This window comes from Danio rerio, chromosome 21 (genome assembly GCF_049306965.1).
Source record: "Danio rerio strain Tuebingen ecotype United States chromosome 21, GRCz12tu, whole genome shotgun sequence".
NCBI classification, from domain to species: domain Eukaryota; kingdom Metazoa; phylum Chordata; class Actinopteri; order Cypriniformes; family Danionidae; genus Danio; species Danio rerio.
In genome coordinates, this window is record NC_133196.1 from 19,695,299 (window position 1) to 19,722,025 (window position 26,727).

Consider the following 26,727-nt stretch of genomic DNA (forward strand, 5'->3'; position numbering starts at 1 on the left):
ATGCCCCTTCGAATGGAAATTTTTTTTAGGACCAAACTCGAAACTAAGGGGAAGAAAATTTCCCAGAATACACCAGCCACAACGGCAGTATAGCTGCACCCGGAAGTAAAGAGATCCACAAATTAGTATTAGTAATTTATTGTCGTTATTTTTAACTTTTACAACAAACAAGCACAGGTTTTAATATATTCATAACTGTGTTTTTTTTCTCTCTCTTTTTTTTAAAAGCTAAAATAAAAAACGCTAAATTTCGCTATCTATAATAACTCCTGTATAGCAGTCCCACAACATTCTGACACTCGAATACCCTGTCAGAAGAGTCTAGTGGCTAGGAATGACCGTTTTACAGTGTCTGCTATAATGTTAATGTTGTTTTTGGTGTGTTTACATTGATGAACATGGCCAGGGTGTAAATGCACAGTACTGTTACGATTTTATTGCCACATTAGATCGTTATGATAACATAATATATACCTTCAGTGATTTCCTGAAGATAAATACCAAAAAAATAAAGCAACTAGAATCATTACAGCAGTCACGATTGAAGCATGAGATCGCGACGACATATGATGATGTGTACAGGTGCTGTAGTGCCGTCCCATTTCTTAGGGGTAAATTTTGAAGCCCTTTCTCTTCACACTTTATTTCAGGGGGCCAAGGGGAAGGGGTACAAAAATAGGATTGGGTCTAAGTACTTATTTTGCTTATGTAGATTTATTGGATTTCAATTATATATCTAATAAAAATCCAATAAATCGAGAAATTTTCGAGTGATGTTTTTTCACAGCTGTATATATATTAATGGGTATGTTTTGTTGTTTGCAGATGTGGTGATCTCAACCGCTTGTCACCCCACAGAAAACATCATTGCATCAGCAGCACTAGAAAACGACAAAACCATCAAACTTTGGAAAAGCGACTGCTAAGCCTGAAGCGTAATTTACTTTAATATTTTGTTCTTTTTTTAATTTTGTACTATTCATTTGGTGGGGGGGAGAGACTCGTTTTTCATTTGAGAAGTCATGCTAGGCAAGAAGACTGATGAAAGCGCCCTTCCCCAACACACCCTGTCCTAACACGGTGCCCTCTCTGTGCACTAAAACTATCACTTTCCCTCTGCCTTGCCGACAGCTTTTTCACCAGTTTAAGCGTCCAGCAAAACATTAAACCAGTCTGTAAATTTAGGCAGCTTTGTTTTAAACTCCACAAACCTATTAGGACAAAAAGTGTGTTCGTGTCTTTTTATTTCTGTAAGTTTTGTAGAAAAGACACTTGTGTCTCTATCAGTTGTTTGCACACTTTCTGAAGCCAGCAGAACGCCTTGGGCACATTTTAAGTGGCCATTTTAACAGAAATGTTTGAAGTATTACATTTCAATGCCTGCATTTCTAGGAGCGATTTGCAGCTTCACTCCATTATTTGGCTGAAAACATGTCTCTCAAACTGCTGTGAACGCCTCAAAGACTTACCTTGACGTGTACTGATGTCAAATCAAACCTCCCATGTATGAAATGTTATCTAAATGTTTTGAACATTCACTATTTCATGTTCATTTCTGTACAGCGCACAATTGCAGATGACAAAGCAGCAATTAAAACCATTCATTTGTGTAATAGTTGCTAAGCTAGTTGTTTATGGTTTTCAGTGGCTTTCAGTGGCTCAATGTGGTCTAGGCAGTGCTAACAATAAAACTACTCTTTCGTTATAAAGGCTTTTCGCAGATACACACATAATGTATGCCAAAAGTACACTTTATTGCTACACTTGTATTTACCTGTAACACCTGTTTATATAAGTTTTGGTGCTTTTGAAAAATAAAACTGTACAATACATCGGGATGGAGTAGCAGTTCGGTCAGAGCGTTCAGTGAAAATATTGGTTTAATGGAAGAAAAAAAATTATTACTGAACAATATGATAAAGGAAATATCCAGTTTTAATTAACTTATGCAAGGAGGAGTGTTGCTGGGAACTGAATATGCCATAATCCTATATCTTGTGACCAAAAGCAGTCTCGATGTATTTAGAGCCTTGAGATGTTTTCTGTACCTGACACACTTTGTACATACTTGCAGCTTCTCTGTTCAGTACGTTTACCTCTGTTCTGTGGTCTTATTAACCGTCTCAAGTAGCTGATAGTCCTTCGAGCGTGTTTTGTTTTTCCTGCTTGATGTGGATGATGGTTTGGCATAAACCCATCTTCTGCATTTGGACTCTGGTCTTTTGTTTTTGGTTGGATTTCCGGTGCACTGCAGTGATGACAAGGGCCGCATGAGGAATTGTATCTGTATTGCATTTAGTCACTTTGGACATGACCTGTGACTCAATAAAGATTTTTTTACCTGTGTCAGTGCAACATCATCCGTGCATTTAGAAAAATAGTTTTCATTCGATACATGTTGGAGACAATTATTGGTACCCCTTAATTCAGTAGTCACTTTCCAAGATAAAAGCTCAGACTTTTCTTTAATGCTTGACGAGTTTGGGAAAATTTGGAAAGAGGCCATTCTTCCATAAAGAAACGCAGGATCCCTCAAATTATCTGGTCCAGGGGTGTCCAAGCATGATCCTGTAGGGTTGGTGTCCTGCTGAAATTAGCTCCAACTTGCTTCAACGCACATGCTAGTATATTTAGTAAAAACTTGATGACCCCGTTCAGGTGTGTTTGATTTGGGTTGGAGCTAAAGTCTCCAAGACACCGGCCCTCCAGGACCATTACTGGATTTAGTCATTTGGGGCCCTAAACAATTCAAGCCTCGAGACCTGGAAGTCCTACAGTGTTATGTACACTTTGTATTTATTTATTTACTTAGTTGTCTTATCACTTGCTTTCACATGTTTATCTTAACACAATCTCTACATTTTAAAAGATTTGTTTACTAAAAATGAATTCCCAACTAGAAATAATGAATAAACGATTTGTTTTTAACACTAACTTTTCATCTGATTTGATTGATGGACTGATCTAGAAGATAAGGGGTAAGGGGGACACATTTGCACAGATGTACTATTCATTCATTCATATATTTTCTTTTTGACTTGTCCTTTTATTAATATGGGGTCGCCAGAGCGGAATGAACCGCCAACTTATCCAGCATATGTTTTACGCAGCAGATGCCCTTTGAATCTCCATCACTGGGAAACTGAATTGTCACTTCGGACAATTTAGCTTAACGAATTCACCTATACCGCATGTCTTGTGGGGGAAACCGGATCACCCGGAGGTTACCCACGTAAACATGGAACGTTCTATGTGCAAACACCGCAGAGAAATGCCAACTGATTCAGCCGAGGCTCGAACCAGCGACCTTCTTGCTGTGAGGTGAGAGGGCTACCCACTGTGCCACTGCGTCACCACAGATGTACTAATTAAGGTAAATTTATATTTGTTTGACCTTTATCTTATAAAATATGCTAGAAAATGTCATTATTAATTTACAGAAACTTCTAGGTATTTATTGTAGGCTGTGTACCTCACTCATTAAATACGCCCCAATTGTCAGAGACAAGTTGGACAACCCCTTACGGTCCATTTCAAAGCTTTTTGCTCATTTTCTCTAGTATGATGATTTTATGTTATTTTGAAGATGCAGCCCCAAAACCCCAGTCATGCTCATTTTGGTTCTTAAAAGAACCTAACTAATTAATAAATTGGCGAACAATGTTTTCCTAGTGTGAAGAACATAATCTAGAAACTTTTGACTCTTCATCTAAAATTGATTGATAACCTGTTTTTAAGAGTGTAGCGGTCTTTAAGACATGTGTTAAAACTTCCATTATCTTTTCGTATCGCAGAAAAAGCCTAAGGTTACCTTGATTCATACTACCCGGTAATCTTGGTGAAGCAGTGCCCAACAAATGCGTTTGATTGATTGTTATAACATTTTGTTGCCATGACAATAAACACTCGTGAATGACCGTTAGCAGTGTCAGAGAGAGGAGACATTTTAAGTGCGTTTTCCGTTTCAAAACCCTCCGTCCTAACAACAGATAAGAACCGAAATAACCAATAAGAAAAATGTCTGTAAGTTATTATAGATTAATATGTGTGAAAAATATTTCGTATAGAACTGTCTGTATATTATTAAGCTCAAGTTATCAAGCGTTTTTGAACGGGAGCAATGCGATGAATTAGGCTAACGTTAGCTTATTGCTATTATGCTTTGCCTTAAAAATTATTTACTCAGAATTACTATTTACTTATTTACTTACTGTTTATTTTCTTTAAATGTTTCTCGGAATTAAAAGCTGAATTTAGGCTAGGCTACCAGATGTTTTACTTAGAAGCTCGTGTCTAATTTTGGTTCTGTTTTTGTTAACTTACTGAAAATCTAATATTAGTGCAATATTGTTCGATATTTTAGCCCATTGTTAACCACTGGGGACGATATGTTTAAGTCGTTATTTGTTCATGTAGAGTTGTTCAAAAAATGAAAATGTGTCAACTGTGGGTCTGTTTACTGTAAATTAACGTTATCAATTGTTATTAAATTAAGATATTTTAGCTTATAGAAAGATAGTTTCCATAATTATCAGAAAGCTATTAATAATTTTGTGTGCGTTGAAACTTTTGTGTTAGATCTTTTCAAACCTGTTATTTCACTATTTGTTCTTAAAATGAAGACACCTACCATACTTGAAATAAATGGAGATTCAAAAATATACATAGCTTTTGTATTCTCTTTAGTCAGAAATGAATGTTGTTATGTATCTCTATAAATGTACTTTTAAAATGTCTTGTTTTGTTTTTGTCTGTTTTGTTTTGAGGAGAAACAGCCGCAGAATGAATCTGTGCGTAACCTGGAGCGAACCTGTGGACTGACTATGCATACATAATGTCTTATAGTTATGTTGGATTGTTTGTATATATTTTATGTTTTTGTGTTTAAAAGAATTTGAGTGAAAAGACAGTCGTACTAAGAAGAGCTCGACTAAATGCAGCAACCAGTAGTCTTATGAGATTCAGTTTTAAGGTAAATTACTACAATATCACAATATCAATTGTTCCTTTATCTTGATAATTAAAATCATCTGATGAATCACTAAAATCTGCTCAGGAATGCTGTTTTAAGCCAGTTGCAGATGAGCCTGATATTGAAATAGAGGGCAGTCTGGTCCACAAAGATTCAGAGGAAGGTCAGATACTGTGTGCAGAAAAAGAAGTTGGCAGGAAAAGCAAAACCCTCTTCAGCTGCATCACCACAGCCACTCAGACAACCATAAACCCTCCAAGGGTGAGACTGCCTTAAGGAAACATTCATCTGACTTTCATCTGTTATATATGTACAACTAAGCCAGTAAGGTGATGGGCTTAGAAGAAGATTTGTGCCACAAAAACATGAAATTCTGAAATTATGTTTTTGTAGGAAGTGGCGTGTCAAACTGAGTCTCAACCTCTTTTAGTAAACTATTCAGCTACAGCCAATCAGGTGAGAAATTATCTTTTTATTTGCTAAATTAATTTAAAGGGTTAGTTCACTAAAAAATTAATTTCTGTTATTAACTACTCCTGTCCCCTTCATGTCATTCCAACCTTCTGAGACCTTCATCCATCTTTGGAACACAAGTATATTAAATTAAGATTTACAAAATTAAAAAGCGCTTTCATCCTCCATAGACAGCAACAGTGTCAAGAAGTCCAACAAACGTTGTCAAAGCGTTTCATGTGCTTGTTTACTATGGATAATATGACTATTACGTGGTATATGCTGACTCTAATGACAATACTCACATCTCTCGTAGTAAATGTGCATCCTGACCTGAGGCAATAGTAATTTTTACAGTTTTATTGGTGTTTAATGATTACAGTTGAACAAAGTTTTTGGTTTCTTTTCTGAACTTTCAACATCTCTGGAGAGTTGCTGTCTATGGAGGATGAAGGAGCTCTAAGAGTTTATCAAAAATATCTTTGTTTGTGTTCAGCAGATTAACGAAGCTCTCATGGGATTTTAACAACATTATAGGGAACTAATTAATAACAGAATTTAATTTTTCGTGTGAACAAACCCTTTGAAGAGTTTTAAATTACTATCTGCAGCAAATTAGATAAATGTTAGTTTGCTCTTTCTCAGTGGGAGATCTATGATTTCTACCAAGAAGAGCTTCAGAAGCGGACGAGCAGTACAAAGAAGGTGATTAGACAACCAATATGATCTGACACAGTACATAGAGTACATCTCATATTGATCAAGAAAATGATATATATCTCAATATATCAAAAGTTCATTTATTGGGCAGTTAAAACAATCTACTTTTTTCATAGTTATGCTGTTAAAAGTGATTGCTTTGTCCTGTAGGATGAGAAAGAAAATGAAATAGCTGAGGGAGCAGAAGGGGTGCATGGGAATCTTTCACTTCTGCGTGACTTCACTGACAAAGTGAGTAACAATAGATAAAGCTGTAATTTTGTTTTTACATTTTAAGGTCATAGCATTTTACAGATAAGATTATTTTTTTTATTGTTCTCATAATTCCAATATTCAGAAAATACAGCAAATAGCCAGAAATAAAAACTCAATTTTTGGTAGAATAATGCTGTGAATAGGCTACTATATGATGATACTTTACATTTTAAGTACGGCAGTTTTCTTTTTACTTTTTTTAAAAAGTGCCATTTTTAATTAACTGTTAAAAGCACGTTTGAATTTAAACAACCTTTTATTAGATTTTTTTTTTACCTGTAAGCACAGTGCAGTGTTAATGTTCAAACTATTTATAGTATTTAAAGTGGCTGACAATGATAAATAATCTTAATATGACTTCAATACTAGTCATTATGGTGGTACTTGAAGAGACAATTATTTTCTGAGGTGGTACTTGATGAAAACAGTTTGCGAACCGCTGTTTGAAAAAAGAAGCTGCTTCTGCTTACCACGGCTGCATTTATTGGATGAGAAATGCAGTGAAATTGTGAAATATTATTATGATTTTGAATATCTTTTTTCTTATTGAATGTAGTTTCAAATAGAATTTATTGCTGTGATTAAAAGCAGAATTTTCGCCATTATTACTCACACTCATCATTACTCACTGTGATACATTTTACTTTTATGAATCTTTGATAAAAAGAATGGTCAAAATAATAGCTTATTTTTACAAATGTTTTATTACATTATAAATACATTTGACTTGTAGTGTAGAAAAGAATAAAATTGTAAGATTTGGTTTGTTAAGGTGCTGCTGAAGAGGAGATTTATATTATTATTAACACCTAACCTACATAAAGTGCCTGAAAAAAATCTCCTCGTTTGTTTATAGTCTGATCATGACCTGGCCATGTTATCTACAGCGGCCAAGCTTCTTGAATATGCGGTGAATGAAAATATAAATGGAGACATAATTGCAGGTAATTATAAAAATACAGTTTCTTTTCACCCCTACACCATTTATTTTTGATTACATTAAATGAATTATCAAATTTAAACACTTTTTTTTTTAACCCAAACCTCAGATTTCAAGCACTTTGAAGACGAAGCGGATGAATTTCGAGGAGACAAGGGGACTCTTCTCCCACTGTGGGAGTTTCAGTATAATAAAGTCAAAAGTCTTCCTGTGAGCGCCCTCTGCTGGTAAATCTCACACTAAATGATGTTATTTAGAGTTTAAGTAAAAAAAAAAGTCTCTGCAGTGATTATTTGTGTCTGTTTGTTTCTAGGAACAAAAAATACAATGATTTGTTTGCTGTTGGTCTTGGGTCACGTAAGTCACTATTTTTACAAATATGGCTGTGAAAAAAGTTTAAAATTTTTTACCTTTTATTCTTTTGCTCAAAGTATGAACAAATGAATTAAGACACAAAAAAAACTGCTCTGATTAAGAACCAACAATGTATTATTATAAATATATGTAGGGTGACGCAGTGGCGCAGTTGGTAGTGCTGTCGCCTCACAGCAAGAAGGTCGCTGGGTTGCTGGTTTGAGCCTCGGCTGGGTCAGTTGGCATTTCTGTGAGGAGTTTGCATGTTCTCCCTACGTTCGCGTTTCCTCCGGGTGCTCCGGTTTCCCCCACAGTCCAAAGACATGCGGTACAGGTGAATTGGGTAGGCTAAATTGTCCGTAGTGTGGGAGTGTGTGTGTGTGAATAAGTGTGTGTGGATGTTTCCCAGAGATGGGTTGCAGCTGGAAGGGCATCCGCTGCATAAAAACGTGCTGGATAAGTTGGCGGTTCATTCCGCTGTGGAGGTCCCGGATTAATAAAGGGACTAAGCGGAAAAGAAAATCATCTAATGAATGAATATATGTGTGCCACATTATAGGCATCATTATGAATTCTTATGAGAAAAATATTTAAAAGAATCACATATATATTTTTTTTTTGGTACAACTGTGTGACTAAGAGATTAACTATAAAAAATATAGTGGTATAAATATAAGCTAATGCATGGGGCAAACTCACACATTTATGACAATGTAAAATTTGAAATATAGAGAGAAAAAAAACCTGAAAATGCAAATTGCCGCTGTCAGGGTAATAACTAAGAAAATTCCAGTCAACTGGAAGCGTTATGATTCAGCCTGGTAGAAGATCTTTGTTTATTGTTACTAATGCATGTTATGGAGAATCGTTTGAGTGGGAAAAATACACAACTGAACAATTGCAGATATTAGCTTTGTCTTGAAGTCAGAAAGTCTCCAACAGGAAAAACATGAGGTCACCTATATCAGAACAAATTATTCTAAATGGCTTTTTTATGTGCCTTTAGGTTTATTTGTTTTATATAGTATATTCTGGGCAAAAGATTCAAAAGTTTAATAATAAAGACAATTTTAAAAAATACAAATTTTCCCCAGCCTTTTTTGCTCATATTTAAGAGTGCCAATATTATTGAAGGGCACTGGAAGGGTACATAGATTCATATGTAAACTAAATGAGTCTGAAATCCTATCTTTCCGGTGTAGATAAATTTACTGAACTGGAGTGTGGCATGCTTCTCTTCTACACTTGGAGAAACAACAATCACCCAGAATTCCTCTTTAACACAGACTCAGGCGTAATGTGTGTGGACATCCATGAGCAAAAGTCCCACCTGGTGGCGGTGGGTTTATTCAATGGCAATGTGTGTGTGTACAACCTGATGGCAAAGGGTGATCAGCCCATTTATAACAGCATGGCCAGTTCTGGCAAACACTCAGGCACTGTATGGCAGGTATGGATAAGGATGAGATAATGGAGTTGTCATTAAAACTATATATATATATATATATATATATATATATATATATATATATATATATATATATATATATACATATATATATATATATATATATATATATATATATATATATATATATATATATATATATATATATATATATATATATATATTTTTTTTTTTTTTTTTTTTTTTTTAAATATCTTTCCCCATCAGACTTTTGAATAGTTGTATATTTATTTGGATTTGACTTCTAGAAGTTCCGGAAGGATATAGATTTTGTGTTTCTTTTTCTTTGTTACAGGTGAAATGGTGGGAGGACGATTTATATGGCAATCACACTTTCTTCTCTGTGTCCGCTGATGGACGAGTGGTGTCTTGGACTCTGGGAAAGGTACACAAGTAAATATTTATGTTTTGAATGTAAAGCAAATCATTACAGTAAGGTTTATTGATCCCAGTCATTTGGATTTCAGTATGAGCTATTCTCCACCAATATCATCAAGCTCCCACCAATGGACAAAGTTCCTGATGACCTTAACAATGTCATTGTCACAGGTATGAACCTCTTTAGCTTTGCCTTTCATAGTTTAGCAGTGACTTTACTCACAATATCAGGAAATGCATCAACAGATACAGAAATGTACAATAATTCAGTAATATTGAGAGAGTATCAGTGTTATTGCCACTAGCCTGCACATCAGTCGTCAGCTTTTATATTTCTATTATTCAATTCTTCATTTCACCTGTACAGATTGAATAATACATACATTTCACCCTAACAAAATTAAAATTTTAAACTGTCTGAGATTGAATTTCAGACTGTAGTTCTCATCAGTTCCAATTGATCAACAAATCAACAGTTAAGGTTCATTCACACCAAGGTCGATAACTATAAATACAACAATAACTATATTTGTTCTATATAAACCATATAATAACAATCTTTTTATTTTTAGCTTTTTTGCATTACATTTTTGCATCACTTTTGTAACCAGCTGATGTCCTCAGCATCCTTTACTTCTAGTGCATCTGAGCAGTGAATCCAGCTCGTGTTATCTGTCTAATCAAACTCGAAATCTATGTATTACAGCCAATATAGTGGAATAAAATTAACACAAAATCCTGTTCGCCAACATTTTCAAAGGAGGCAATACTCAGATGCCGAAACTATACTGGACATTTAGGAACCTTTATTTTTATATTTCAGTTTGCTAGCCTGGCTTTCATAGCTACAATTTACATAGTATAATATATATAATTTAGGTTTATATAGTCATTGTCTTAAAAATAAAAGGAAAAGAAAATCTAACATCAAAGATTGAGCATCTCCACACTGCTGTCTATAACTTTAAATTATGTGAGCTTTCAATACATTTCAATAGATTCTGCCTGGCTGTCAGTGCTTTATCACTTAATAGCTGAAAACCAAAAAAAAAATGTAATGTGATTGCAACAATATCACAGCTGTGATCAGTACTCTGCTGTATTACAATCAGGGCGATTTTTAAAACGTCTTTATTGTTATCTTTATATTAATTGTACTAGTTGTGAACAGTGCTAAACTTTGAAATTGATTGAATGTGTTCAAGGTGTAGATTTCTGCATTCATTAATGTGTTATATCCTCTTAAGAGTTGTCTCCCTGTTTCTAGCTGGATTGACTTTGGACTTCCATAAACAAAAGCCCTACCATTTTCTTGTTGGCACTGAAGCTGGAAAGATTCACAAGGTCAGCCATGCTTACACCGCCAATATCACTTCCATCAAGGTCAATCAATGAAGCAAACATTTTTTAAAGCATATGTTAGGCAGGTCATATGCCTTGTGAACATCCTGCTGTCTGAAGATCTCCAGTCTTGAGTCATCACATTATTCTCTGTCTGAATCTGGCAGTGGGATCTTGTTGTGTCTGCTGTTGCTGTCTCTGTTTATATAATATCCTTGTCATCAAACAGAGGCGATGTGTTTTATTTACTGTCTGTTTTTGCACTGCTATCCCAGGAGCACAGAGAGTTTATTTCCCTTTCTAATTCTGCCAGCCAGGGGTTTACTAGCGTTCAAACTATTCATTTTGACAGACCACAAGTAGTTTTGTTACTGTGTACCACATTGTGTATGACATTGGTTTTAAAGCTTTTTTCAGTCAATTAACTTGTTTGGATTAATTGTTCTTCTAAAAAAATATATAAACCATGTAAATTTTGCTTTCACATGTACTTTAAGACATGAAAATGGAGTGGATTACTTTGTAGACCCTGCCATTAATGCCTCTGCAAAGTTTTAGAAACACTAGTGGAGAATTAAGCGGTCTATATAATAGTATTTGAATATTTAACCAGTAATGTGTGTTTGTGTTTCGCAGGGCTCCACACACTACACTCGGTTTATAAAGACCTATGAGGCCCATTTTAGGATGGTTAGTTGTGTGAGGTGGAATCCCTTCAATCCTAAAGTTTTCATCACTTGTGGCATGGACTGGAGGGTAAACATCTGGGATGAAACAACTGAGTATGTCTTTCTCATCCTTAAAAAATGAGCATGTCTTAGTGATGTGATCGCTACTGCCAGCAGAGAGCTCCTGTGCTTGTTGTCTATTCAAGTTTGCTCAACTGGCACAGATTTTGAATTGTGGCAGGGCTCGAAATTGCGACCGTTTTGAACGCATATGTGCCTGAAATTTTATCTATGCAACCTCAAAATGTATTTGGGACCTTAAAATTTTGTATTGCATAGTACGTGTGAAAGGTTTTCACTGCAAAATGTTCACCGCATGTTTGGATTTAGAACACATTCACGCAGAATGCATCTTTGCACCTGACACTCCAAGCGCAATGCTCAGGAATGATTTAAAACAGTTGTCATGTCATCTTTCTGCAGTAAACAAAGTCTGCAATGCTTGCCCCGCCACCAAGCTCTTCTGATTTCCCCACTGCTCTAGGCTGGTTTACATCAGCTGTCAATCTCTCATTCTATGCCTTCTGCTTTCTGATGACAGGAAGCTACAACCACGAAAATGTAAATTGGTAAAGAGAGAATGAAAACAACACGGGCAGATTTTGTTTTAAAAACCACCTAAAGTTACAAATCATGAATTAATCTACCATCTACATTTTATACGAAGAGTGGATAAACGACTTCCATTGGGTTAAAGTCCACTATGAAAATGACTATAGCATTCACTGTAAAGCCTGTGGGATGGAGTTTGCAGGTAACAGCGTTTGCCCATCTACACATTTTAAACATGGAAGGTGCTGTTTAATCTTTCATTTAATTTTTATGATGCTGTCAGGATTGCAAGTGGCAGCTATATGTAAAATAAAGCACTGCATACACTGTAATGTTGTGTAATCTTTAATAAATGGACTCACATACATCACATACACCATTTCTAAAGGCCTTGCATTCACTGACTTTAAACTAATATTGCAGCTCATGAAAAAATCGTTATTGCTATTAAGATGACATGTGCAAAAAATAGCAAGTCTTAATAAATAAATAAATAGCATCTGTGTGATATCAGACCCCACCTGTGAGAACAGCATAGTTATTATTAAGTTTAATTTATGTCAAGCAGTGCGTGCAGGGTTGGTGGGGCATGCAGATTTTTTTTAGTTTGTTAGTTTTGATTAGTGTTGATTTCAGATTCTATAAAACTGTTAATATAAAACTTGTAGTAACTGGGCTCATTATTGGTTGGTGCACCTAAATTTTGGCTGGTGCTCCTAAATTTTTAAAGTTAGGACCACCAGCGCTACCAAGCAAAAGATAAATTTCGAGCCCTGTGTAGGTTTATCAGAAGTGTGTTTATATAATAGACGTTAACAGTGTAGTTTGTAATAATACCATGCAAACAACAGTTGAGATTTCAGCTTGTAAAATCTAGCACAATTTTTTTACACTAAATCACATACTATGGAAGTTTAAGGGGCAGGATTTAAAAGTTTGCATTATTGTTAAATATCCTGCTCTTTCAAAGTGATTGTTCAAATGTTACTGTAAAGAGATTTCTATGTAAATAAATTTGTTTATTTATCTCAAAGCTCTCCAGTGTTCACTTTTGACCTGAAATCTTCAGTTATGGATGTGGCCTGGGCTCCATATTCTTCAACTGTTTTTGCTGCAGTCACTGCTGATGGAAAGGTAAACTGTCACCAAACCTTCCTCTAAGACAAACCTTTAAAGATTTTTATTCATTTGTTTATTTTCAAAGACAAATTTTATAATTTTCAACTAAAAGTTATAATCATGATCTTGACCTTTGGTCTTTTTTACACAACTGTGGATTCATGAGACTTTATTAATAGTCCAGTGAAATATGTATACTTAAAAAATCTATGGTAGAGAAGTAATACTTTCTGTTTAATAAGAAGATATATTTGCATTTGATTAGAAAATATATTTTCTGGTGTGTTTATTTTTTGGACTGTATGTACATTGACTTATTGATTGAGAGGGGTCTGGATACAGACCTGGTGCAGTTGCAATCTGTGCTGCATGCAATGTTTTTTAATGGGCTCACCTAACCCCACCCCTAACCCCACAGCTCCATTCCAGTCACTAGCTCCATTGAATGCATTGGGTTTGATATTAGTTTCAGCTTGCATTATAAAGGCTGCGTTCAGATTCTATTAAAGAGATCGATCGATTGAATGTTCTGGGGCAGTACTTATACTATTGTCACCTAACAGTGAAAACATCACATTGTAAACTCATGCAACACAGATTGATGATTAAGAATAAAGCTCCTTCACTGTTTGTCTCTCAGGTTCACGTGTTTGACCTCAGCATCAACAGATTTGAAGCTCTCTGCCAGCAACGAGTAGTTTCTACTAAGAGACACCTCACATGCATTGAATTCAACCCTGTCCATCCCATCATCATCGTAGGCAATGACCGTGGCCTTGTCATCAGCCTCAAGCTCTCACCCAACCTCCGCAAGAACCCCAAGGTTACAGATGCAGATATATACAAATATTATTTATTGGCATGCTTAAAGGCAAAATACTGCAGGTGAACAGGGTTATAAAATCATTAATAGTTTTTGACATACTACCTAGTTGATTGATTACATTAAGATTTGCTAAATTTATTAAGTTTTCTAATGGTATATTTATGTTTATGCAACTGAGGGATTGTTTTGTTAAATGTATGGTTATTCACTTATAAATTCATTATGCAAATTTGCATACATTTTAAAGTATTAAAAGTTGATAAATCAATTATGAGAAAATTAAGGCCCTTAAAAAGTCTTAATCACGTTTTTATGAGGTCTTAAACTTTGTTCAAGCGTTGTCCAAAGTGTTTGACTCTAAAAAAGCATAAATATATTTATTTTCCTCCTAATAATAACAACGGCGTGCTCGATCCACGCGATAGGTTTGTGCTGGGGCGCGTCCGGTCAGGAACACAATTTAGCCATAAAATTTGCTATAAAAATCAAAAGGGTTTGTACTCATACACAAATGCTTAATGGATGACAAAAGGGAACACTTAAAAGTGTATTTTGCAGGAATTCTATGCATTGTAGTCCTTTTTTTCTATAGTGTCCTACCTTAATTGATCAATACTGTTGCAATTACTAATATGTTACATACTGCGTTTAATTATTTAATTTATTATATTTATTTATTTAACCTTCCTTAGTGAGGATCTGGATTCTATGGATTCTGGATAGCAGTATCCTTGAGTATCTTAACAGAGCTCACAGGGTGGTCAGTCCTCTCACCTCTACTTTTTTCGTCTCTTTGGCTTCACAGGAGGAGAAGGGCAAGGAGCCATCTACTGGAGCGGAAGTGGAAATTGCAAAAATGGAGAAACTGTTGATTTTGATGAGATAGACTAGGGTGCAGGAAGGCCAGGAATACTGGAAATACAAATACACTGAATAAAAAAAAGTAAATAAAAAAGTTAAGCTTCGTAATGTTTGTGTGTTATAATATGTATTTATTAAATATGTGTTACATATTTTATGAAACACCTACTGACTTTTACAAATCTTAATTTGTGAGATTATAAAACTTTTTTTTCCTTTTTTGTTTTTGAACTTTTGTTGTTTCATTTATATAGTTTCTAAAAGTTTGCGTCGTTAATAAATGTGGGTAAATGCACATAATTGATGTGTTTTGTTTCCATCCCTGCTATCTGAACAAACAGGTAGGTATAGGTTTAAATATTAATTTAACACTGGATCTAATTACATCACAAAGTCACTCTTATACTCTATGACTCTACATTACAAACCGTACAAGGCATTCTTTCTGTTTTTTTGTATTGTTCATTGTTCATAATTTATTTGAATTACAACACTGTGACTGAAGAGGTAACTCTGTTCACAGGTAAAGTAATTTGCTTTATATACTGCATTTAACATGAGAGCTATTACTGTCACAATGAAATTAAAATGTAATTACCGCTTTATTTTTTTCAGTTAAAGTCAGAATTATTAGCCCACTGAATTATTAGCTCCCCTGTTTATTTTTTTCCCAATTTCTGTTTAAAGGAGAGAAGCTTTTTTCAACATATTTATAAACATAATAGTTTTAATAACTCCTTTCTAATAACTGATTTATTTAATCTTTGCCATGATGACAGTAAATATTATTTGACTAGATATTTTTCAAGACACTTCTATATAGCTTAAAGTGACTTTTAAAGAGTTAACTAGGTTAATTATGTTAACTAGGCATGTTTTGGTAATTAGGTAAGTTATTGTATATGATAATTCGTTCTGTAGACTTTCGAAAAAAATATAGCTTAAAGGGGCTAATAATTTTGACCTTAAAATGTTTTTTAAAAAATTAAAGACTGCTTTTTTTCTAGCCGAAATTAAACAAATAAGACTTTCTCCAGACGAAAAAATATTATCAGATACTGTGAAAATTTCCTTGCTCTGTTAAACATAATTTGGGATATATATATATATATATATATATATATATATATATATATATATATATATATATATATATATATATATATATATATATATAAAAATCAAAGGGGGCTTATAATTCTGACTTCAACTTTATATAGTAGTGCTTGTTATAGACGATGTCTTTAATCACATATCGTAACCTCTCCCCCCTCGAAATGACTTTTCTTCACTTCTAGGCACATGGAATACCTTTCAGGAGGGGCTATCTTCTCTGCCTTCGTCTATTCGTCAATCTTTTTTCATTGTGTTATCAAGACCCATCTTCCAACAATCCATTTGGTTTCCAAGGTATGAAGTCATGCACCATCCTACATTTTCTTTCTAATCTAAGGACCGTTCAAATATGTCATGACAGAGAAAAAAGGACACTTTTAACTTTCACTTCATTAAAAATTTAAAGCATACATGTATGTGTTAGACACAAAAGTTATGGTCAAAATTATTGGCACCTTTGATAATTATGAGCAAAGAAGGCTCTGAAAATAAATTTGCATCGTTTATAATTTTTATTTTTTGTTAAAAAAGTAAAACTTTTGTGTTTTTTATTTTAAATAAAAGATAATATGAATAAACACAACATATTTATATTCATTCTTTGCTTGTATTTACCAAGGGTAAGGGCCAGTAATTTTGACCATAACCACACATGCAATATTTCACTTGCCTGTTAATAGTAAAACTCCTGGTAAAATGGTAAAAGTCCTGCCTTCCACAAACATTTACAAACAATTGAATAATTGACAACAATTCATTGCAAAAAAGCTCAAAATGGAATGGTTTAGTGCCTAATCTCAGGAGGAGGTGAGGTGTTCAAATAAATTTAGTATCGTCCCACACCCAAATAGTGATATTAATAGCTCTCCAGTCCTGACAGAGGAAGAACAGCTAAGCAGGAACAGGTCTGTTGTTTCTAAATATAGATCCACTGTACACTTGACTCACACCAGCTTCATTACATCCTAGCTGTTTATTAAACTCCATACTTGCAATAACTATCTACAGTACAAACAAACCAAATACCTAATATACAATGCTGTAAACAAACACAATACAATACCTGCAGTATATATTCTTTGTCTAAGTTCATTTCTAATTTTTGATTCATCTCTGTCCATCTTCAGTCTGCCATATGGTCACTCAGCAAGCAGTGACTTGTGGGAGCGGCAGGAGGAGAAGAAGATTTAGACGCACATACTAGCTGTCTCTGCTGCATGTGTTACAAGAAGCAGGCTTATTCTACATCTTTCAGCATAGGAGCACAACATGGAGAACAGGCGGTATATCTCTCTCTCTTTCTCTGTCATCTCTGGCACCTTCTCACATTCACACCTTGTTACACCTTGGAGGAAATGTCAAGGTCTCACTTGCACTCGACCTTCCTGTACCTGTAACAGAATGTAACAGAACACTGTTTTCCTCAGAGTTGAGCTGCTGTCAGAAAGACCTCAATAAAAGACGAAAAGAACAGTCAACATCAAAGGTAAGGAAGGGGAAAATTCAACTCTCTGTGTGTGAACGTGTGTATGTGCAGTATTTTTATATGTTTTTTTTTTCATGTCAATACATGTTTTGTACTTTGTTTTGTGATTTATTTCAAAATATTTAATTAAAGTTCATTTTATTTTTAGATTTGTTTACTAATTACAAATTAAAGCTCTAAAATTGACTTGTTTGACAAAAACAAAATGTTTTAATTCACTGCAGATGTTTCTACAGATGTTTAAAATTCCCTAATAACACACTTGAATGTATAGAAGACATTTTAAAAAAAATGGGTTCATGTAATTGTACAGTACATCAGTTAATGTAGTTCATAACAAATAGTTTCTAGTTTAAAGGTTTATTTTCTGGCTGTGCTTTGGTCACAGGTCACCTGTCACCTCTAATAGCTGCTCACTGCAGTAGTGTTGGATTAAGGTGTTGTGTCAGTCTCTATGCTGCCTGTGGCGAGCTGCTGAACTGTAGGCAGGTGTAATGTGTCTCAGTAGGGCAGAGGGCAAGAGCAGCCACTTTCTTGTCACTAAACAGCTGGGATCTCCCTTGTCTTTCCCATACTCGATTCATGAATTTTTACATAGAGGGCTAAAATGTGTTGTGTGTGTGTGTGTGTGTGTGTGTGTTATAAAATCAGAAAATTACTGTTTACAATTATTAGTATTAGATATTTTTAATCAGGATTTTGTGTCTACACAATCCCAATTCAAATTTGCGTGTTATTATGTTGTGGTTATTGTATTGTTGTGGTATATTGTGGTAATTGGGTGGCCGCGGGGTCTTAAAAAGTATTAAAAGTTAATAAATCAGTGTAGAGAAATTTACGGCCCTTAAGAAGTATTAAACAGTCTTAAATGCTATTTTGCAAGGTATTAAATTTATATAATTTTTGATTCTGAAATGTATGCTAAAATTTGCCTGAATTAAATCTGAGAATATGAGGATGCTGTGATGAAATCAATGAAATCCTGCTAGATATGACATCATGCTGCTTTGTTTACTGCAATAACCAGGGCAACACCATTATTTCTGCAGTTCTTTAGGTGTCAACCTGCTGAATTAACTCAATTTATTAGCTTTTTATTCAGTATATGAATAATGTTTTAGTTGTGGATTACCTTCTTGCATTATTATTTAGTAAGTATACTGTAAGTTAAAATCTCGCCAGTGTTTCCGGTCGAAACCTAAAGTGGTTATAAGGTTTTAAAATGTATGGAAAGAGTCTTTAAAAGCTATTGATTTTACTCTGATTCCTGTATATACTCTGTTTTAACACATTAGAATATGATAGACACACTTTTTAAGCTCAATTCTTTCTTTCTTTTGTAAAAAGCTGATTAAAAATTCAACAAAATTACTTATGCAAATTGATGCATCCCTATGTACTTTTTTTAAAAGTCCACAGTAGGCCAAATGTATATTTGTGCAAGATAACCTAACAAATTTTTGCTGATCACTTTATTGTGTGTGTGGTAGGAGATGCGTGGTGAAAGGACTGACATCGAGCTGCTTCTCAAGCAGTCACAAACAGAACTACTGTGGATTCAGCGACAGTTGGCAATCATTGCAGCACGAGATGCCAGTCATGCCCGGGCTAAAAAAAAGGTGAGTAATTCTGTTTCATTTCAGCTCGAAAGATTAACTTACACTGTGTAGACAAAACACCAATAAACAAGTTGGCTGTTGTAATTAGAATAGTGTGAAATAATTACTGTCATGTTCATAGTGCCACAACAATTGCCATGCATTTAAACAATTAATTAAATGATCCTTCTCAAGGCTAAAAAGGCATTAACGTGGAGGGTCTATCTGCTCCCTGGTCAGATTAAGCCCGGGAGTTGTTGGAATTTTATATTATACTGCTTAGACATTCCGCAATCCAACTAACGTTCATGTTCATGTTTTCTGACCATCAGCAACAGACACTGGGTAACACAAAGATCCAAGAAACTCCAACAGGCTTGTTTGCTGGCATTTGACTATTTGGTGTAAATTGGCCTAATAGTGTCTTATATCCACCTTTTTCCAACTTTCCAGGATGCTTTGCATGAATTATAGGAATAACATCTATTAAACTAAACAATTGGTGAGGAAAAAACTGAGCACAATAAGGTGGCATTATTCACCTCTAGAGGGCTAAAGTATTGAATTACAAATGCTCAAATTACTGTAGTTGAGAGATTTTTATCAGGAATTGTTCTTTACTAATGGTACTTTAATAAACAATTTTAAAAAATGCGTATTTTAAGTTCTGCATTGGTATTTCACTGGGCTATTTTGCAGTCAGTACTTTCTGTTTGTTTATTTATTGTTTACAATGATTAGAAATCAGTCCTGTAGTTCCCGTCAGATCAAATCATGCTTTAAAAAATCTGTCTACTCTTGTGTACTTTGAGAGGGGATACTTTTCTCTCTTACTTTGAGTATTTATTTAGTAGTATTTTGAACAGATACTTTTACTCTACACTACATGTTTTGGCAAGTAATGGCACTTTAGCTTCAGAATGATTTTTCAGTACTCTTTACACACCTGTTCTCCTCACAGTTCACCCATCAAATATTAAAAGGAAACTTATTACAATTAAAAAAATACTTTCAGCACACCATCAATTAAAACCTAAGGTCTTTTTGCTGCAGTATTATGGGCAAGGTAAATATTAATCCACTGTAGAAAATACAGAGAAAGTAATGGAGGAACAAAACACACTAAACTCAAAAGAGTTTGCATGGTCACTAAAATTCTTCTGATACTAATGTCACGTTGAAACACCAAGCATATCATTATTTTTATGACAGATATAAAGCACAGACCAAGTTTGCTCAGATTTCTCTACACATTTGTATTATTTGTAGCACAGTCTTATTCTTCAAAATAAGTAGTTTCAGTTCATTTAATTGGAAGTTTCCCTAACTAGCTAGTGGTACACAAAATTAGAATTTTGATTTTTGCAATAAGGTTCATTACTTTGCAATAAGGTTCATTAGTTAATGTTAATTAATGCATTTACTAACATGAACAAACAATGAACAATACATTTACTACTATATTTGTTCATGTTAGTTAACGTTAGTTAATGAAAAGACAGTAGTTCGTTGTTAGTTCATGTTAACTCATGGTGCATTAACTTATGTTAACAAGCATGGACTTGAATGTTAATAATGCATTAGTAAATGTTTAATTATGATTAATAAATGCTGTACATGTGTTGTTCATGATTAGTTCATGTTAGTAAATGCATTAACTAATGAACCTTATTGTAAAGTGTTACCATCTTAATTATTAATAACAAACATATCAATACAAACCAACAAACAATGCACATTCTAAAAGTAATAAAGAGAAGGAAACCATAAAAGTTAATAAATAAATAAACAAGAAAGTTAGTTTAAGTTTAAATTTATATTTAGTAAAAACATTGTTAATAAATAAATAAATAAATAATTTCAGGTATGACATGGCATAACTCAAAATCCAGCCTAAAGATCCATGCACAAGTTGTAGTATCAATGATTGTACTTGTACACAAGGTGGCGCCATCTTGCTATATTTACAGTTACACAGTCTAACATCCTCTTCTACCAATCAGAGTAAACGAACCAGCACTATTGGCTATGCCAGCCAATGAAGGGGGTGTTTGTGTTATGTGTGGAAATGACAGGTGATGCATCCAGACAGAGGGTGTGGTTGCAATGCATTGTCCTATCAGGATCATCTTGGAAGTGCAGGCCTGGTCTCCTCCCTTGAGAATAGACATTGCATCTTAAACTGACGCATTTGTAGAGGACTGCCCCAGTGCAGGGGGATGGGGAGGAGAGGGAAGAGGCCAGGCCGCACTACAGGAGCAGCTGGGGTTGCTTGGCAACAGAGCAGAGGAGACTGTAACACATTCTGTATTGGGAATCTGTTTCCATTTTTTTTTGTCTCCAACGAGACCTGTTCTGTTTCCTCAGCGCAAAGAGTGGCTAATGGCCAGGATGTGCCTAGCACGCTGTCTACGTAATCCCTCTTAATACCTCTGTGTGCATTAAAATCTGATGTAACTGTGATATGAGACGGTGAACTTAATTTCCCCTCAACTTGCTGAATGAATGGGATGGAGCGGCCCTGTTTTTCTCCTCTGTTCCATGAGATAACGCAAATCACAGCAGGGCTAGATAGTAACAGCAATGTGTGTTTCCAGGTGGCATACGGAGAACAGGATTGATTGCATAAAAACAGAGATAATGAAAGTAGAGGACACTCGGATTGATTACTATGGGACAAAGTCGCCATATTTAATTTTTCCCAAACCGATATGATGCTGTGAGGGACAGACATGCAGTCTGTCTTAGGTTTGTATGCCACATCTGGGTTCATTACAGCGTAGCTCTTGAAACACTGTATTGTTTAGCATAATGAACAGCCTTTTTGCCAAATGTAAAAAACCTTAAGGTTTGTGTCTACAATATTTATTTTGCTAGCACACATTGTTATTTTTCAGGCAAACTATTAATCCGTTCAAGTTAATCCACAAAAAAAAAAAAAAAACTTTAATTTGGTAATCTTCAATAAAACTCTGACCATTTGCTTCTGCATTTGAAGTGCCGGTCCTTCTCTGTTGATGGCAGTTTGATGGCTTAATAATAATAATAATAATAATTCCTTACCTTTATATAGTGCTTTACTGGACACTAAAAAGCATTTTACACAATTTTGGGAGGAATCTTCTCATTCATCACCAGTGTGCAGCATCCACCTGGATGACACAACGGCAGCCATATTGCGCCAGACCACACACCACACATTAGCTGATTGGTGGAGACGAAGCCAATGATGAACTTCCGGTGAAAGCTTTATGTAACTATTTTTAATTTCATAAGGTTCTTTTTACAGCACTGACATTGGAATGTAATTCAAATATATTGCAGGTAAATAGACTTAAGCCTCCATTTGGTTGTTAAAGCAGAAAAAAAGACGAAAGGCCGTCATAAGCGTTAGTCTAGTGCAGAAATTCTATTGAAAATACTGAGGTAAAATTAATTTCCATATTTTATACACATGATGTTAAAAACATAATTTAATGCAGTGCTTCTTGTTTGGTCTGAGACCCACATTATATCGTATCCCAGCCAGGCAGTGAAGTTCAGGTCTTAAACGCGGCGATTTTGTATGGAATGACTTTTAACTATAAGCCCTGGGGTTAGCGGATTGAAATTAAAAGTCTGTGTGCATATACCCCATTATGATATGGGGATGGTTAGGAGGCCATGATGGTCAGAGGCCAGTGGGCAAATTTGGTTAATCCCCTACTCTTTTTCAAAGGACATGCTGGGATTTTTACCGACCACTGAGACCACTTAACGTCTCATCTGAAAGATGACGCTCACTGAGCAGTATAGAGTCCCCATCAATATACTGGGGCATTAGGACCCACACAGACCACACCAACACCACTTCCAGCAGCAATCTAGCTTTCCCATGCGGTCTCCCATCCAGGTACTGATCAGGCACAGCCCTGGTTTGCTTCAAGTAGGCAATCATGTGAGAGTTGCAGAGTCCTAGCTGCCGGCTGAACTCACAATATTTTTAACCACTCCCCTCGTACTATTAGTTTGCTATGGGGGAGTGATGCTAAAAAATTATCATTATCATTATCTCATTTCAGTTAGAAATAACACTGAAATAAAAGTCTCACTTTCAAGCTTTAAATGCAGAAACATCAATTGTTCATTTAAAAAATAAGAATTGCGCTAGCAAAATAAACAATGTGAATTTTGGTTTCATACAGACTTCGAGAAAATTTGTAGTGCTGTCGCCTCAGAGCAAGAAGGTTGCTGGTTCGAACCACGGCTGAGGTAATTGGCATTTCTGTGTGGAGTTTGCATGTTTCCTCCGGGTACTCCGGTTTTTCCCACAGTCCAAAGACATGCAGTATAGGTGAATTGGGTAGGCTAAATTGTCTCTAGTGTATGAGTGGCAATGAGTGTGTATGGATGTTTCCCAGAGATGGGTTGCAGCTGGAAGGGCATCCGCTGCGTAAAACACATGATGGATAAGTTGGCGGTTCATTTCTCTGTGGTGACCCCAGATTACTAAAGGAGGGACTAAGCCGAAAAGGAAATGAATGAATGAACAGACTTCGAGCATAGATACAGGATATAGACCATTTCAATGTGGTTATGTCATTGCCCCATGAACAATTTCTGCTTGCTGTCAGACTATTTCATAACTGTAATTAGAGGAAATCCAGTCATGACTTAACATTAAAACAGCTACCATAGCATTATTCATCAATATATGGACCTGTTTGAATTCTCGAAAGCTATAAATATTAAAAATGTAAAACAGGAAATACATTAGGACCATTTTTATTGTTTACATGCTTCAAAATGGTCTATAATAAAGCGAAGGAAACAGACAATCAAAATACAATTGGCATCTAAAAATAAGCAAATAATTAAGACATTCCTGAAAACCCCCAGATATAGACTATTATACATGCATATGTATAATCTCACAATACAGAATTTGTGAATGCCATTCTTAATTCAAAAATACTACTAATAGCAACACTGCAAATGATGCATTGAACTCGCTCTTGCAGCAAGAGAAATCCATGCGTGAAAAGGCGAATGATTTACACATCAGTGATGGGAGTGGCTCTACACTTCACTACTCTCCATGTGTGAGTGTGCAAGTGTAGGATAGAGAGAGAAAGCCTGTGTGTGCATACTGTATGAGAGCAGGAGAGTGCACCGGGAGCATGCGCATTGACTGTGTGTGTGTGTGAGGATGGAGAGAGAAAGGGAACAAGAAAGGGAACGCATCGTTCTGTCGCACCACTCCTAGAGAGCCTGGAGACGCTCTCACACTGTCTGTCTCGTGTTCCAGCTCAGGGCTTCTGCAGGGACACACACACACGCATGAGCACAGAGCCACACACAATACACACACCGCAGACGTGTCGTCACTGCCACTCCTGGCAGCTGGTGATATAGCGGAGCGGGAGCGCCTGCGAGGAGAAACAGCGGTGGAAGCGGCTAACGTTAAGGTACAGTGCACACACAGATCACGTTTAATAAGAATGAGATCAGTACTGTAGCAAAGCGAATGTGTGTGTAATGTTGCGCCGCTATGGCTACGTGTCGCCCCTCCTTGGCTCAGAATGGAGTGCACGCTGGTTCGTTCCAGCTCTGGAATACTGCAAAGCGAGACAAGAGAGCATCCTACAGTTATGGCATGGTCCAGATGTGCAGAGAGACCTGGCGGCATCTGGAGTCAGGTGGTGGATTGTGTTAAAGCCTTGTTGCTTGGTCCTCTACAGGAAGTTCAGAGGACGTAAGCACACTGAGGATAGGAGTTGATCTTTGGGGAGTTCATATATTTATTTTCTGGACATTTCTGGCTATGGCTAGTCAAGGTCATGGTTTTGCGCTTGTAAATATGTTGGTAGTTGATAAGGAATAATAATGAGTGGGAAAAAATATTTTTTTGTAAATTACCATCATTGAAGAATTGTTTTGTATTGATGTAGTTTTAAGTCTGATTTTTGAGTAAATTTAAGGGGTTACTTACTATCTATATTGAGTCTTTCAAAAAAACATTTGGTACTTTTTACTGAACTGTACTGGCACAGTGGCTCAGTGGTTAGCACTGTTGACTCACAGCAAGAAGGTCACTGGTTTGAGTCCCTACTGGGCCCGTTAGCATGGCTGTGTGGAGTTTGCATGTTCTCGTGTGGGTTTCCTCTGGGTGCTCCAGTTTCCCCAACATGCGGTACATTCATTCATTCATTCATTCATTCATTCATTCATTTTCATTTCGGTTTAGACCCTTTATTCATCAGGGGTCAGTGGAATGAACAGCCAACTTATCCAGCATATGTTTTATGCAGCAGATGCCCGTCCAGCCGCAACCCATCACTGGGATCCATACACTCTCATTCACACACATACTCTACGGCCAATTTAGCTTACCTAACTCACCTATACCGCATGTCTTTGGACTGTGGGGGAAACCATAGCACTTAGAGGAAATCCATGCCAACACGACGAAAACATGCAAACTCCAGACATAAATGCCAACTGACCCAGCCAAGGCTCATATCAGCAACCTTCTTGCTGTGTGGTGAACGTGCTACCCACTGTGTCACAGTGCCGCTACATCCGGTACAGGTGAATCGAATAAACAAAATTGGCCATATAGTGCATTAGAGCATGTGTAAATGAGAGAGTGTATGGGTGTTTCCCAGTACTAGGTTGCGATTGGAAGGGCATCTGCTGTGAAAAACATATGTTGGAATAGTTGGTGGTTCATTCCGCTGTACCGATCCCTGATAAATAAGTCACTAAGCCGAAGAAAAATGAACTAATTAATGAACTGTACTGTAAAAATGTTCTATGGTAGGGCAACAAAAATTAAGACGAACCACTCTTAGTAATACACATATGCAGTAAGAGTGATTTATATTCATTGGTTGGACATTTATCTTCATATAGTGCTATTTAATTATATGTCATTTATTCATTCATTTTCGCCACAGTGGAATGAACCACCAACTTATCCAGCATATTTTTTTATGCCCTTCCATCTGCAACTCAGTACTAGGAAACATCCAAACACACTCATTCGCACACGTACACTACGGCCAATTTAGTTTATTCAATTCACATATAGAGCATGTCTTTGGACTGTGGGGGAAACCGGAGCACCCGGAGGAAACTCACATGAACACTGGGAGAACATGCAAACTCCATACAGAAATGCCAAATGACCCAGCCTAGGCTCGAACCAGCGACCTTGTTGCTGTGATGCGATAGTGCTAACCACTAAGCCATCATGTCGCCTATAGAAACTCATGAATGATGCTCTACGCTGGTTTTAAACCTACAAGCTTAGTGTTGGTATAACACAACACTTAGCACTCACATTGATCTATCTGATCTGGCATTATTCTATATGTATTAAATAATAATCTTTTTCTTCATGACTTGTTGGAAATTTTCAATAAGTAGGAGTGTCACACCAAAGGACAACAAAATATAACCATTTTACTAGTTGTTCCAGAAAAGTTAAAATATATGAAAGATTCTGAGATTTGCACATCATGGGCTTCACAGCGGGCTTTAGTCACATGATTTTAAATAGGGTCCATCAACTGATAA

General features: G+C 35.9%; 3 protein-coding genes across 49 annotated transcripts in view; all 3 read left to right on the forward strand.

The window, feature by feature from the left end:
- Nucleotides 1-2,346, forward strand: part of wdr5 (WD repeat domain 5) — a 17,413-nt gene extending 15,067 nt beyond the window's left edge. For 2 of the 3 annotated variants that reach the window (XM_073934420.1, XM_073934419.1), the window contains exon 15: nt 826-2,346. In XM_073934420.1, the coding sequence (XP_073790521.1) occupies nt 826-926 (101 nt within the window). In that variant the 3' untranslated portion in view covers nt 927-2,346. 3 annotated transcript variants of the gene reach the window in all.
- Nucleotides 2,347-3,500: 1,154 nt separating this feature from the next.
- Nucleotides 3,501-15,261, forward strand: dnai1.1 (dynein, axonemal, intermediate chain 1, paralog 1). 16 transcript variants are annotated; one of them, XM_073935187.1, is made up of 18 exons: nt 3,820-3,950; nt 4,767-4,790; nt 4,892-4,972; nt 5,057-5,233; nt 5,366-5,428; nt 6,071-6,130; nt 6,296-6,376; nt 7,257-7,344; nt 7,450-7,567; nt 7,654-7,697; nt 8,897-9,144; nt 9,458-9,547; nt 9,630-9,711; nt 10,808-10,884; nt 11,518-11,663; nt 13,196-13,295; nt 13,921-14,103; nt 14,912-15,261. In XM_073935187.1, exons 3-18 carry the CDS (start codon nt 4,955-4,957, stop codon nt 14,990-14,992), a joined length of 1,656 nt encoding a protein of 551 aa, XP_073791288.1. In that variant the 5' UTR covers nt 3,820-3,950; nt 4,767-4,790; nt 4,892-4,954; the 3' UTR covers nt 14,993-15,261. The 16 variants fall into 16 exon arrangements, 15 of the variants coding, with proteins under 15 accessions (XP_073791284.1, XP_073791288.1, XP_073791281.1 ...); XM_073935180.1 differs by having other exon boundaries at nt 3,877-4,023; XM_073935188.1 differs by having other exon boundaries at nt 3,877-4,023; nt 8,897-9,033.
- Nucleotides 15,262-17,210: 1,949 nt separating this feature from the next.
- rimbp2a (RIMS binding protein 2a) overlaps nt 17,211-26,727 on the forward strand; it is an 81,721-nt gene continuing 72,204 nt past the window's right edge. For 26 of the 30 annotated variants that reach the window (XM_021469053.3, XM_073935145.1, XM_073935168.1 and 23 more), the window contains exon 1: nt 24,400-24,614. Coding sequence is in view for 4 of the 30 variants with exons in the window: in XM_073935135.1 (XP_073791236.1) it covers nt 19,063-19,188 (126 nt within the window). In the remaining 26 variants the exon portion in view is untranslated. Of the gene's footprint in view, nt 17,367-17,510; nt 17,570-19,059; nt 19,189-24,399; nt 24,615-26,727 lie in introns of those variants that run through there. The other 4 variants (XM_073935135.1, XM_073935134.1, XM_073935136.1 and 1 more) reach the window with 1 other exon arrangement.

Bases quoted from the DNA above. Each gene is read 5' to 3' on its own strand.
- dnai1.1 (XM_073935179.1), top strand. The intron at 7,698-8,896 runs GTAAGTCACTAT...TTTCCGGTGTAG, and splicing joins TGCTGTTGGTCTTGGGTCAC to ATAAATTTACTGAACTGGAG. The intron at 9,548-9,629 runs GTACACAAGTAA...TTTGGATTTCAG, and splicing joins TGTCTTGGACTCTGGGAAAG to TATGAGCTATTCTCCACCAA.